Source organism: Corvus kubaryi, unplaced genomic scaffold (assembly GCF_017639235.1).
Source record: "Corvus kubaryi isolate FWS band 111438036 unplaced genomic scaffold, C.kubaryi_AGA036_p1.0 37172, whole genome shotgun sequence".
Classification (NCBI taxonomy): Eukaryota; Metazoa; Chordata; class Aves; order Passeriformes; family Corvidae; genus Corvus; species Corvus kubaryi.
In genome coordinates, this window is record NW_024581047.1 from 218,524 (window position 1) to 231,439 (window position 12,916).

The 12,916-nt window shown below is 54.9% G+C and overlaps 1 protein-coding gene and 1 long non-coding RNA gene across 2 annotated transcripts; one reads left to right on the plus strand and one right to left on the minus strand.

Moving 5' to 3' along the window:
* Positions 1 to 377: 377 nt before the first annotated feature.
* Positions 378 to 10,810, minus strand: MAN2C1 (mannosidase alpha class 2C member 1). Its single transcript, XM_042021775.1, has 26 exons — positions 10,675 to 10,810; positions 10,116 to 10,241; positions 9,478 to 9,601; positions 9,117 to 9,187; positions 8,795 to 8,972; positions 8,161 to 8,350; positions 7,696 to 7,802; positions 7,437 to 7,547; positions 6,992 to 7,084; positions 6,753 to 6,869; positions 6,231 to 6,326; positions 5,791 to 5,936; positions 5,216 to 5,339; positions 4,933 to 5,054; positions 4,336 to 4,421; positions 3,692 to 3,862; positions 3,322 to 3,404; positions 3,074 to 3,168; positions 2,847 to 2,951; positions 2,504 to 2,660; positions 2,037 to 2,180; positions 1,833 to 1,942; positions 1,185 to 1,264; positions 922 to 1,067; positions 655 to 758; positions 378 to 574 (listed from the first exon to the last, which is right to left on the minus strand). The coding sequence occupies exons 1-26, from the start codon at positions 10,764 to 10,766 to the stop codon at positions 457 to 459; spliced, it is 3,096 nt and encodes a 1,031-aa protein (XP_041877709.1). The 5' UTR covers positions 10,767 to 10,810; the 3' UTR covers positions 378 to 456.
* Positions 10,811 to 10,835: 25 nt separating this feature from the next.
* LOC121661516 lies at positions 10,836 to 12,755 on the plus strand. The gene is made up of 2 exons (XR_006014995.1): positions 10,836 to 11,707; positions 11,969 to 12,755. It is a non-coding gene; the product is annotated as an uncharacterized LOC121661516 (long non-coding RNA).
* Positions 12,756 to 12,916: the final 161 nt, after the last annotated feature.

Consider the following 12,916-nt stretch of genomic DNA (forward strand, 5'->3'; position numbering starts at 1 on the left):
TTTTTGCATTTCCTCTTCTGCAAGGGCAATGCAAGGGGCAGGCAGAGGGAGAAGGGAAGGAGTGGAGTGTGTTTTTACACTCACTGCTAGACAAGATGAAAGCTGAGACACAGGAGTCACTGTGGAAGCTGCTGCTCCCCAAACCCTTAGGGCTGGAGCAGAGCCTGTGCAGGGCCACCAGTCTGTCTGCACCTTTGTCTACACTTAAGTGAGCTCAGAACTCACTCAAGACCACCTACCCTGGTTGGGCAGTGGGCAGCTGTCCTCCTTCCCTGAGGAGTGGGGTGGTTCAAGCGCTGCTCTCTGACAGTTGGGTGCAGGACATTCGGACACTGCCCTTTCTGGGACTGCTGCCTTGCACAACTCTTGAGATCGGAGACAGCTCAGTCTATGATTTATTTGAGCTCACAGTGTTGGTCCAGGTGGCTGCAGCATCGGCAAGGGCGATGTTTGGTGTCAGCGGCTCAGGACCAGGAGGACAGAGAGCACGTGGAAGGGTGTGAAGGAAAGCCTCAGGCCCTGCTGCTCCAGCGGCAGGCGGCCCTGCACAGCCGGACGCTCCAGGAGGTCACAGCTGGGGAGCAAACACAAGGCTGAAGGGACTCATCTCCATCCCCATCCCCATGCACCCCCAGCCCTCTGGCATGGACTTACAGTATCGCCTCCTTAACAGGGAGGGAGGTCTGGAGCCAGGCTGTGACCGTGCTGCCATGGGCCTCGTAGAGCCGAACCACCACAGCCTCAGGTCTGTCCTCAGCCTTTGGGGGAGTTCAGACAAATGAGACAGGCACAGCCTCTCCAACACAAGTTGTTGCACTCAGCTGAACCTGACCACCACTCGGTGTGGGTGAAAGAGTAAGCCTTGCTCAACAACAGCACCTTAACCCCCCCTGCCCTCCCCTCCTCTACCCCAGCACCTGCCTGCTTGACAGTCTCCAGCACGATGGCAGGTGAGCTGACAGAAAAGGCACTCCAGGCTGGGCACTGGGCACAGCTGGCTGGGACCGCGTGGAGGGGGAAATTCAAGTTGTAGGCTTGCTGGATCACACCGGCCTCCTGGAAGGAACCTGCAGCACAAGACCCTCTAGCCAGCCTTTGTACGTGCACAGCCGCAGACACGTTCACCCCAAGGCTCCCTGGAGCATCTCCCACCCTGCATGTCCCCAGCTGTGCCTGCCACTCACCCCGGTGAGGCATCACAGCATAGGTGAACTGGTGGTGCCCAATGTCTGCCGTGGAATCAGGGGACTTGGGTGCTCTCAGCCTAAGGCAACACGAGGTTAGTGAGACCGGCGTCTTGGCAGCACCCACTGTCACACAGAGCAGAGCCAGGGCACTGTGACAAGACAACTGCTTCCCTTGCTACCTTGAGGCTGGGTCCTGAAGTGGAAGCAAACACGCAACAGCAAACAGACCCTGGAATGTTCCAGAAGCTAAAAAACTGGGGTGTCTTCCTGTGAAAATTGTGGCTGACAGAGTCAAACTGAAATACGCAGTCTCTTTTAGCTTGGTATGCACCCGTAAGATTAACTCCTGTTCCTTTCCTCTCCTTAAGCCTCCCTTCCTGGGGTATGTTCTGGTTAGCAACAGAAAAGCCTGCTACAAATCTGAATCTGATCTTTCCTGAGTTGTCTTTGAGCACAGCTCACAGGAATTAGCTCTAATTGACTAAGATAATGTAAGTCAGCCAAATTCTCAGACAACAGCCACCCACCAGACTACTTCCTTGTTAAATAAGGTCATTTAGGACCAGGTGTTGCCTTGACTTCCAAGAGAAACCTCAGAAGGCAGAGTACCCGCAGCAGCTTTCCCCTCACCCATCTCTAACTCACAGGGAGAGGCTGAGGATGTTCCTGTGGGCTGATGCCCCATATTTGCAGTCGTTCAGCAGAGCAACCCCGAAGCCATGCTCGGACAGATCCAGCCACTTGTGAGCCCACACCTGCAGCAGGTACCAAGGGATGTGTTCAGCACACAGAGCTACTGCCCAGAGCAGGAGCAGCTCGGCCCTGGGTCCAGACCAGCTCCCTTCTCACCTCGAACCGAGCCCAGTCCCAGGACGTGTTCCAGTGCGTTGGCCGCTGCAGGTGTCCGAACTGGATCTCGTAGGTAGCATTGGTGCTCCGGACCTGCACAGGGAACTCCACCTTCAGGAACTTGTGAGCCTCCTTCCACTCGACCTAAATGTGGCAGCAGAAGGACGTCACCATGGGGGACTGACAGGCAGAGACTGCACTTCTCGTGTCCTGGTGTGCAGCAGCCAGTCCACGTCAGCTACAATGAAAACACACCAGAGACTCAACATGGATGAACTGGTGGGTCCCTCTTCCACCCTCGTCCCTCGGGACCCCCACCCTTGGGCTGCTTTCTGCAGAGGAGGACAGGCAGCAGGGGACTCCAGGGAAGAAAACAGGGAGGGGGGACATAATTCAGGCACAAGGTTCAGCTCCCCAGTTCCCAGCTGCATAGAATGTTAGTATCACATGGCAGCCACGGGCCGAACCTGGGTCAGGAAGCGGAGGTAGGGGCACCTGGCATCCAGGATGATCTCCTGGGTTAAGGTGCTGCTTTTCCCAACCTGCAGGGAGAACCTCACACTCCCCCGCAGGCCCCCAGCCAGGGTGATTTCCAGAGGCTTCAGTAGCGTTGTCACTGGCTTCCTAGAAAGGAATGAAGGCAGAGATAGTCTCAGCCTCGTAGATCCAAGTTCCCAAATCCCAATCCAACCACCCACACAGCAGGCACTCATTTCTCCAGAGTGAATGCTCTTACAGCTAGGACTGACAGGGAGGCAAGAATCTCAGGGCAAAGCCAAAATCCAAGTGCTGCATGCACTGCTCCTCTACCTGGTTTCCAAGTGATAATCCATCACATCCCAGGCATCCCAGTAGAGGGGAACATCATCAAAGAGTGCAAACTGGTTGGCATAGCAGCCATCTGGGACTGACTCTCTGAAATAAAGTAGAACAGAGGAACAGCAGCATCAGAAGGACTGGCAGTGGAGAAAGGTGTACAGTGAGAAGTCCTGGGAGAGGTTTGAGGAGCTCAGGGCCAGGAACTGGGTGACACAGACCTCCCAGAGTCCAGCAGCCGAAGCGAGGTCAGGTGCCCCATCGTGTCCAGGCAGACAGCAATTACCCCATTCTCCATGGTAATGGAGCCATCCTCCTTGGGAAAAGGCCAGAAGCAGGTGTCACAGACCCACACCTGTGGGAGCTGAGTGCTTCCATGGCAAGCTTAGTATGTGGATTCCTTAGATTTCTCCTCAAACAACCTCTGATGGGGGGAACACAGACCTGAGGAAATGTGCCTTGTGCTTACCTGTTTCCCCACTGCCACAGGCTGAGGAGGCACAAATGGCTCCTGCACTAGAGCATAGCCCATGCTGGGGACTGTCACCAGAGCTGGAAAGCAAAGAGGTTCTGTTCCAGCACTCACCCCAGACTGAACCCTAAGTCCCATGACTGTGCTGCCCTGCTGCTCTCATGTCAGATCTACCACCTCCTCCCATACCCCCCTCTTCTTCATGCATACTTCAGGCGACTTTATCCCCTTTCAAGTTGTCCAAAGGACAAATTGAACAGTCAATAAAACTCTCCCCAGGGCAGAGAGAGGTGAAGTATTTCCCTGTTAGCTATCTCTGCCCCTGTAAGGAATTCTGATACAAGAGTTACTCCCACGTCAGACATACCCAAAGTCTCTGTTCCGTCTGGCCCAGGCCTGGAGATCACCTCGGTGCGTTCCCAGGGCAATGTGTTCAACACGAGGGTGCTCTGGGTGCTCCGTGCCTTGGGCTGCAGCAGATCCCTGCACAAGGATTGCACAGCCTCCTCCTGCAGCTGAGCACCAGCCCTGCGGATCTCTGGGCAATGAAAGGGCCTGAGTTGGAGCTGAGAGAGCTTCTGGCACTCACCGTGCAATGTACACACACTTTATCTCCTTCCAAGCTACAACTGCTAATTATCATTAATTATTATTATCTATTAGTAAGTAATTCAAGTGTCTAATTACTCTGAACTTTGTTATTACAAGATTACAAAGAGCTGTGCCAGCTCAGCTGGAAAATTCTAGTTAACGAAGCTCCTGCAAGCACCCCTGGGCAGGCAGAAACAAACCTTGGTGGGAGTCTATCCTGGCAAGCCAGCAGCAAGCAGAAAAGTCAATAAATTGGGATGGTTCTCAATCCCTTGGCTCTCCTGCTAATTTAACATTATTTCAGACATGCCTGCCGAGGCTGGCCCTGGTAGTCCAGGGCTGGAACCTCCGCAGCCCCACCAGGCAGGACCTAGTGTGCTCCCACAGGTGAGTGTCCTCCTAGCCAAACTCCCTGCTCACCTGTGTAGTACTGCAGGGCATCCTCAACCACGAGCTGGATACAGCTGCCTGGCAGGACATCGTGGAACTGGTTGAGCAGCAATAACCTAAAACAGAGAGCAGAAACCAGGGAAGGAAGCAGTGGTGAGCACTGGATTTGTGCTGGCTTAGAACAAGCTCTTCTCTCAAACAAGAGCCCTGTTTGCAAGACAGACAAACTTAGTAACTGTTCCCTCTTCCCCCATTTCCCAGCACTTGAGAGAAAAGGATTTTCTCCACAGCATGCTTTAAATCCCTTTATGTTAGGGCTTGTCAACTGTCATCTTAGTAAACCACAACCACGGGCAGTAAGAGCTATTTGTTTTTATCCCTCAGGGCTACCAGATACGTTGTTGCACAAGCTCAAACAAGTCAAAATTGGGGAGGAATAAGCTTTGGTAGGAAATGAAGCTTCCAGACAGCAGAGGGTTGGGAGTTATCTTTCAACAGGAGAATCAAGCAAAGCAGCAGATTCTTTCCAGGTAGATTGCTGACCAGTTTATGGCGGGGGTTGTGTACATATCGTGCTGCAGTACTGAACTCTCCCCCAGTACCACCAGTGCTCCTACACTCCCTCACCTCCAGAGCCGCTGGAGCTGGCTGGCAGGGTACTGGAACACACTGTCCTGAGCCACAGCCAGGGTGCTGAGCACTTCCACATCATGGAGAATTCGCTCACATTCCCGATTCCCCTTCTTTATCTGGTGCCAATGAAGGACAGAAGGAAGACGCTCAGGAAATGGGTAGCTGGGAGTGGATCTCTCACACCAGCGGCAGAATCCCATCTCCAGAGCAGGAAGGCTGCTTGCTGGCAGGTGTCATGAGTTTGCACGGCCCCCTTGCCTGGGAGTGGGACCCTCACCTGGGCCTGGGTGGTGTAGGTGCCATTGTGCAGCTCCAGGAAGAGCTCTCCCACCCAGGTGCACAGCTGGGATGACTCCTTCTCCAAGACAGAAAAGAGTTGGTCAGGAGTGGACATCTGCACCCTGTGGGACAGACACACAGACAGTGATGAGCTGGGGAGGAGCCTGTGACATGGCTAATGGTGCATCTGGGCTGGAAAGGTGACAGGCCTCAGAAACTGCAACACAACCAGACAAAGTATTCCCCTCACCCTTCTCCTACCCCTCTCCTGCTCCCCTGTGACCCTGTCCCTCTCCTGTGGACACTCCCCAGGCAGGTGCTGACTGCCAGGCACAGCTGCTGTGCTGGCCATTCACCCCACGGCTCTACTGAGGGGTCACAAGAAGTCCATGGCCGCCCTATGGACCTGTTCTTACAGCTCTTGATGATGGAGAGACTCCACCCCCCTGAAAATCCTTCGCAGCCCTCTGCTTGCCCATCTCCCTGCCCTTCCCCCTTTGTCACCGCAGGCAGCCAGGCCTGGCTCAAAGCAAATGCCCCAGACAGGAGAGAGGATGGGAGCTCTCCCCTCACCTGGGCAGCCCATCTGTGTTACTCATTCTTTTCATCCTATCCAGCATCTTCTGCGTGGGTCCCCCCCCTCCATCTCCAAAGCCGAAGAGGAATGCGCTGTGGTTCACACGGCCTTTGTCCTTGTTGTTCTTCACTGTTTTCAGCATCTGGAGGGATTTTTGGGCAGCTGCAATCCCCTGGCACCCAGCCCCAACCCCACAGCTCCACACCAGGTGGAGTCTTTAGGGTGCAAAGCCCTGTCTTGCTCCTCTTCCCCAGCCCAAAGTGCCCTAAATCAGGCACAGGCACATCTTGGAGTCAGGCATCCCAACAGCCTTTGTCCAACAATGCTGCCAGATATCCCGCTCCCTTCCCAGGCAGTGCCCTCTCCCAGGAGCCTCAGATCTGGCCTCAAGGGGCTGGCACTGCCCTTCACGTGCAGGTCTGGCAACCTCACTCACCTCTTCCACTCGCCCATGCATCCCATAGGAATCACCAGGGGGAAAATGGGTCAGGACTTGGGAACCGTCAATGCCTTCCCAGAAAAAGGTGTGATGCTGGAGGGGAGAGAAAGGGAAATATGGTCCATGAGGGACAGGCATTTCAGAGCCTCTTCAGGATTCAAACTGGGCCTTCATTTTCTATCCAGGGATGCCCCGATGGATCAGTTTGAGGACAAGAACAGGGAATGCCACAAGGGCAGGGGCTGGATTTGCTGTCTGTTGGACCTGCACACAAGTCACAGCTTCCCATCTGGAAGCAGAAGGAATACCTAGGCCAGGGGCCCGGCTGGGATCTCTAACCATGTCCTTCCTCTCTCCTAAAGCCTGGCAGGACAACACTACCACCAAAACCTGGTGGCTTCTGGAAGCAGAGCCTGTGTTAGCTGAGCTGAAGGACTGTGGAACCAACAGGTCCAGGCCTTGCAGAAGACTCCAGCACCCACACATCCATCCCCTGGGAAGAAGGTAAGCACAGCTCACCGGGAAGGAGTTCACCAGGTTCCAGCTGAGCTTCTGGGTGAGGAAGCGCTGGATCCCACAGCCGTGCATCAGCTGGGGCAGCTGGGCTGAGTATCCAAACGTGTCCGGCAGCCAGAACTGGGAGCACAGGTGACAGGAGCAGAGGGAGAGGGACACACACAAGTCAGGCCAACCTCACACAGAGCAAGGGGTGGAAGGAGATGGTGTGCAAGGAAGGCGTGACGGAAAAAAACAAGTACCTCCGAGCAGATTCGGCCAAACTGCTCCTGGAAGAACCTCTGTCCCTGGAGAAACTGCCGCACCATGGACTCCCCACTGGGCAGGTTCCCATCCTGGGGGGAAGGTACAGGGAGTCAGTGAGGAAAGCCAGGCACCAGGGAAGGATAGATCTTGTAAGATTCCCATTCCCACACACCTGACCTGGCAGATTGTGGGGAGAACCTGAACAGGGCTTGGCAGAGGGAAAAAGGAGGAACACACTAGGGAGTCCAAAGCTCCTTTCTCAGGGATTGATTTGGGAGGATTGTATGTTTGCTAGGCTGACACTTCAGACAGCTGCTGTTCCTAGACCATCACCAACCAGACAGGCTCAGCAAAGGCTCTGCTCTGCCCTGCAGTGCCAGGCCTGGTCCCAGAGGATGGCACAAGGAGGGCGTGGCAAGCCAGGCTCACCATGCTACTCACCATTTCCACCCAGGTGCCTCCAACAGGAATGAACTGTCCCTTGGCCACGAAGTCCTGAATCCGTGCGTAGAGCCCAGGGTACCAGCTGCGCACCCACTCGAACTGCTGTGCCTGCCAGAGCACAGGGATCAGCCCCAGCTCCCCACCCCACACCCCATCCCTTCTCTCTGCAACTCCTCTGGTCATCCCCCCATCTCTTTTTGCTGGAGAAGCAACATGCCACGAGCAGAGGAGAGGTGTCCAGAGGGAGATCACTCACCTGGGAGCAGGCGAAGGTGAGCTCTGGATTGTGCTCCATCAGATGGACCACGGTGACCCAGCTCCGGGCGCACTTACGGATGGTCTCCTCATATGGCCACAGCCAGGCTGCAGGGACAGGCATGGCCCCACCATGGTTATTACCTAACACAAGCTCCTCACAAAGCTGGAACCCCACTGAAACCCCTCCTGGGATGGGAAATGGAGGGGTGAAGCCCAACAGGTAGAAGGCTGTAATTCATCCCTCATCCACAGTCCCATCAGTGTTCCAAAGGGCAGAGCTAGTCAGACCCACATCCGCACATTGCCTCGGTGACAAACCAGCTGTGTGGCAGCACAGAGGTCCCATTCCCTTCTCTCAAGGCATGGTACCCTGTGCCTGGAACCCAAGGGCAGCCTGTTCTCCCCTTGGGCAGCACACCCTGGCCTCCAGGTGAGAGGAGAGGGAGCGCTGTGCTGCTCTCACCAGAGTCAATGTGGCAGTGTCCCATGGCATGGATGGTGTGCTGGCTCTCGCCGTTCCTCTGGCTGAAGATGGCTGCAGCCAGGTCACGTGCAGCGGGGAAGGTGGAGGGGTCCATAACGTCACACACAGTGACCATCTGGTTGGCAGTGTACAGTGCCTGGAAACTCCTCTGGTTTTCCTCCCCGAGGAGCTGGGGTTGGGAGGGATAGAAGTATGACTCTGGCCACTGTATCAGCTGATTCAGCTGTCTCCAGGTGAATCTGCTACCTCCTTTCAACACCTATCTCAGGCAGTCATAACAGGTAAACACCATGTCTCTGCTTCACAAACACAACCTTATGCCTTTTCTCACATGCCTTCCAAATCCAAGTTCCACATATGCCCATCCCAGGGGACTGTGGTTAACACATCCTGCTTTGGAGCAGAAAGTGGATGAAAAAGCACCTGTGGCTTCTCTCAATTCAGTTTTCTCCTACTCTAGAATATCCTGAGTTGGAAGGAACCCACAAGGATCATCGAGTCCAGACAGTGTCAATTGTGCTAAAGCAGCAAACATTTTCTCCTCCAAGGCCTCAGGTCATAGAACAACAGGAGAAGGAGAAAGGGTGAAAGAAGGGAAGAGGAGCTCCCAGACCTGAGCCATGTCCAGCAGTATTTCCAGATCCACCAGCAGTTCGTAGACATCTCTGTTGAAGACAACCAGCTCAGCCTTGCTCAGGGTGACCCTCCTGTCTGGGTCTGGAGGGGCAATCATGCTGCCCTTGCCAGCTCCAAAGAGCCCATTGCAGGCCAGCTCCACATACAGTGTCAAGCTGTGGGGACCAAGAGGAAACCATCAGGGAGCAGGTCACAAGCACCAGGACACAGACAAGGATGTGTGTGTCCTCGGTCTCTTGGCTTCTGACAACACCAAGGTCTCTCAGCAGTGGGGGGCTCTGGCTTAGCTGACCACCCACCTGTGGGGCTCTGACTCTTTCAGGCTTCTTGTCAGGATGTAGCTGGTCTTCTCACCTTCCTTAGTCAATCCCTGCACAGGAAGATGGCACATTCAGCACATGTCATCAGAGGTCCATGACAGCAGGCTGGATGGGCAGGATAAGATACCCCAAAGTCCAGCTGGACAGAGGGGCTGGTCCCACACGCTCTGGGATAATTGCTGGGACAAGTACAGGAACAAAAACTGCTGCTGCCCCAGCAGCACCATGATCCCTACACACACCACTACAGAACATGGCAGGGGTGCCAAAGGTCACCACTCTGTACATAGCTCTGTACATAGCAGGGCACCTGGCACACCCGTGATCCACGTCTCCATACCTGGACAGGCTGGGCATCTCGCCACACCATGCCCTCCCCATCGCTCTCCCAGACGAAGTGCACTTCCCGCCCTGCCCATGCCAGGGGGATGCTCAGTTCCACCTTAAACCAGCATGTCTCCCATCTGGAAGAGAGCAAGCAGCAACCTCAGTCCCCTGTGTGACCTTCTCCCGAGGGAAAGCATGCTTCCTCAGAGCCTCTGTGGAAAAAGCAGAGTGAGGACAGCCCACAAGTTTGAAGGGATTCACACACAAGGATGCTGCCTGTCCATACACACACCTAATTTAACCTATGCCCTTCTGGAACCCCAGAGGAACGGTCAGTGGCATCTTGTCTGACCACTGCTGGGATAAGAATCTTCTCCCAAACTTGACAAGCCAACACATGCCCCCCAGAAGCATCAGAGACACAACCATGGTCACAAGGAGCTCTCAGCAGAAATGAGCAAGAAACTTGTTTGTTCCCTCATGAAATCTCCCTAAGGGCTTCTGGGCAGGCAGCTCCAAACACTCAGCGGGGAAGAAGAGCATCATCTCATGTCTTCACCAGGGAGAGCTTGTGAGGACTCACAAACACAACTCTGAGACATGAGCTCCAACCCCACCGCGGGCACAGCACCACCGAAACCTGTTACTCACGTGGGCCCGAAAGACTCTCCCACTTGAGCCGGCCTGAATTCCTGCACAACAGCCTCCTCGTACGGGATGCGCCGCGGAGTCTGGAAGTAGGAGAGCGATGCCGGTGGACAGCGATCCCCAAAAAGCCTGTGGTCGGAGATGGCCAGGACACATTAATAAGATCTGTCCCGCATGGACTAGCCCAGGGGTGATACGGGGAGCTTTCACAGCATGGCTGAATCGCCCTGCCACCACCCAGCATCCTCAATAATATTACCAGATCACTGAGTAATAAAGCGCCCTGTTGGCCCCCGGTGGGCAGGGGACGGCTGGAGGGCCGAGGGGCTGTGCCGTGGAGCCCCGAGGCAGCGCTCCATGCCGACCAGGGAGTGTGTGGGTGCGTGGGTGTGGGTGTGTGATTTGTTCCCTCAGCGTGTGTCCACTGAGCCCCCCGAGCTCCCGCACCCACGGCCGGCAGCGCCCCGGTGCAGCGTCCCCACCCTGAGGGGACACACCGAAGCTTCTCCCGGCCGCCGCCAGCGCCCCGGGGATGTCCCGGAGAGTCCCCCCCGCCGCCCACCTGCCCCGCAGATTGCAGTCGGTGAAGTAGGTGTCGGAGAGGAACTTCTCCACTCGCTCCAGGGCCGTCCGCCGGTGCTTGATCGCGGCCATGGCAGCGGCACTGCTCCCGCCCCGCCCCGCGCGGCGCAGGCGCGGCCGAGCCCGCCCGGGGCCCGCCCGCCCGCCCGGGGCCCGCCCGGGGCCCGCCGATCGGGGCGGCGCCACGGATCGCCCTCCTTGCTTCCAGCCTCCGCGGCGCATCCCGTACGAGGAGGCTGTTGTGCAGGAATTCAGGCTGGCTCAAGTGGGAGAGTCTTTCAGGCCCGCTGAGTTCCAGGTTTCGGTGGTCCTGTGCCCGCGGTGGGGTTGGAGTCTCGGAGTTACTCGTGTTTGTGAGTCCTCACAAGCTCTCCCTGGTGAAGACATGAGATGATGCTCTTCCGTGATGAGTGTTTGGAGCTGCCTGCCCAGAAGCCCTTAGGGAGATTTCATGAGGGAACAGACAAGTTTCTTGCTCATTTCTGCTGAGAGCTCCTTGTGACCATGGTTGTGTCTCTGATGCTTCTGGGGGGCATGTGTTGGCTTGTCAAGTTTGGGAGAAGATTCTTATCCCACCCTGAGCGTTCCCTAGGTGAGAAGGCAGAACCCCTCTCATCGCTGTCCCTCAGCCTAAGCAATCCTGCACCCTCCTCTCCATGTCTGGTTTGCCTCCAAATCACCCCAAAATGTGATTGTGTATCATCAGGAGGGAAGGAAGAATCTGTACACGATGCTCAGCCCTGATGTTTTAATGGAAATACTGCGCTACAGTCAAGTTTACAACATTGGTATAGAAATCACATGGGTTGTGGGCCGAGGATCACGTTACAGAATACAAAAAGCAAGATCAAATAAAAAGAAAATTAAAAAAAGCAAACCTCTGCTATTGTACAGGCTGGGAGCAGAGCTGCGATTTCATATGGAGCACCAGAGGCAGAGGTCTCCCCACGGTGTGTCCTAGGGACCTGCACCAGCCCCCTTGGCTCAATGACATGCAGGCACAGACTCCTGAGGTAAGACCCCACCAAGCAGCAACAGCTGGTACTTCCAAGCTGGTCAGAAGTCTAAATGACCCAAGATTTTCCCTTCCAGATCACCTTGAGCATACACCAGAATAAAAAAAGGGGGGAAATAATAATGGAATGGAAGAGGACACACGCAGCCCCTTCCTGCGTGGTTACAGCAAAGGAGGAGAAACGAGACGGGTGATTTATTGCTGGCAAAGTGTGAAAATCCCCTGCTGGGCTCTTCCTTCTCTCTTCCTCTCTCCATAGGAGGCTCCCATTCCAGACCTGCCTGCTGTGCATTGGCTGCCAATGAGTAGTGGCCCCTCGGGGCCGTGCACTTCCACCCTGGCTCCAGGTCTCCCTCCAGCGCTGCGCCCCGGCCTCTCTCCGTGGAAGGGAAGGAGCTGCGATGCCAGGAGGAGAGAACCTGGAACTAGATGGTATTAAAGGTCCCTTCCAACCCAGGCCATTCTATGATTCTATGAACGAGCTGTCTCAAAATACAGAAAGCCCCTGGGAGAGGCTGAGGCCGTGGCAAAGCCCTGCTCGTGGCTCTCATCCAGGGATGATGGAAGCCATTCCAGGTGTGTAGGACTGGCTGCATGGTTTTTTGCAAGGAAAGTTGCCTCCCTTGAGGAGACACAGTGCAGTGGTGGCTGTCGTGGCTTACAAAGCCTGTGCTGACTTCCTTATTTTTAAAATCAGAATCTTCCCGTGTTTTAAATATCTGCCAGCATTAAATTTCTCTACTTAAAAAAATATATATCCCATATGTGGATTTCAGGAGTGAAACGCACCAAGAGCCCCCACTCCCTCCTCCTTCCCTTACACACACACACACACGCAGAGCAGCCCTGTCAAATACTGGTTTGGTATTGCCCATGATGTTTTCTCCAACACAGAAAGGGAAAAATACATCAGCACAATCAGCCCCAGCTAAGTTGCTCAGCAACACTTCCCAAAAGCGAAGATCCTTGGAGCTGGAAGATAAGGTGGATAAAAATTACCCACCAGGAAAAAAAGCCAAAAATTAAAAAAAAAAAATTAAATTATATACTATATATTTATATCTCTTACAGGCTGCTTATACCTCAGTTGTTTAACCCCCAAACACACACGCTGCCTCTGCTGTTTCCTCTTGCCAGTCTTATAAAAGGGGTTGGATTACACCTCCCTCTTCCCTCCCCTTTCCCACCCCAAAACCTGCATGCTGCA

Excerpts from the sequence above, each read along its gene's own strand:
- MAN2C1 (XM_042021775.1), bottom strand. The coding sequence starts at position 10,766 with ATGGCCGCGATCAAGCACCGGCGGACGGCCCTGGAGCGAGTGGAGAAG. Across the intron at positions 9,602-10,115 it reads GGAGAGTCTTTCGGGCCCAC|ATGGGAGACATGCTGGTTTA; the intron begins GTGAGTAACAGG and ends GCTCTCTTCCAG. Across the intron at positions 5,340-5,790 it reads AACACAGATGGGCTGCCCAG|GGTGCAGATGTCCACTCCTG; the intron begins GTGAGGGGAGAG and ends TCTGTCCCACAG.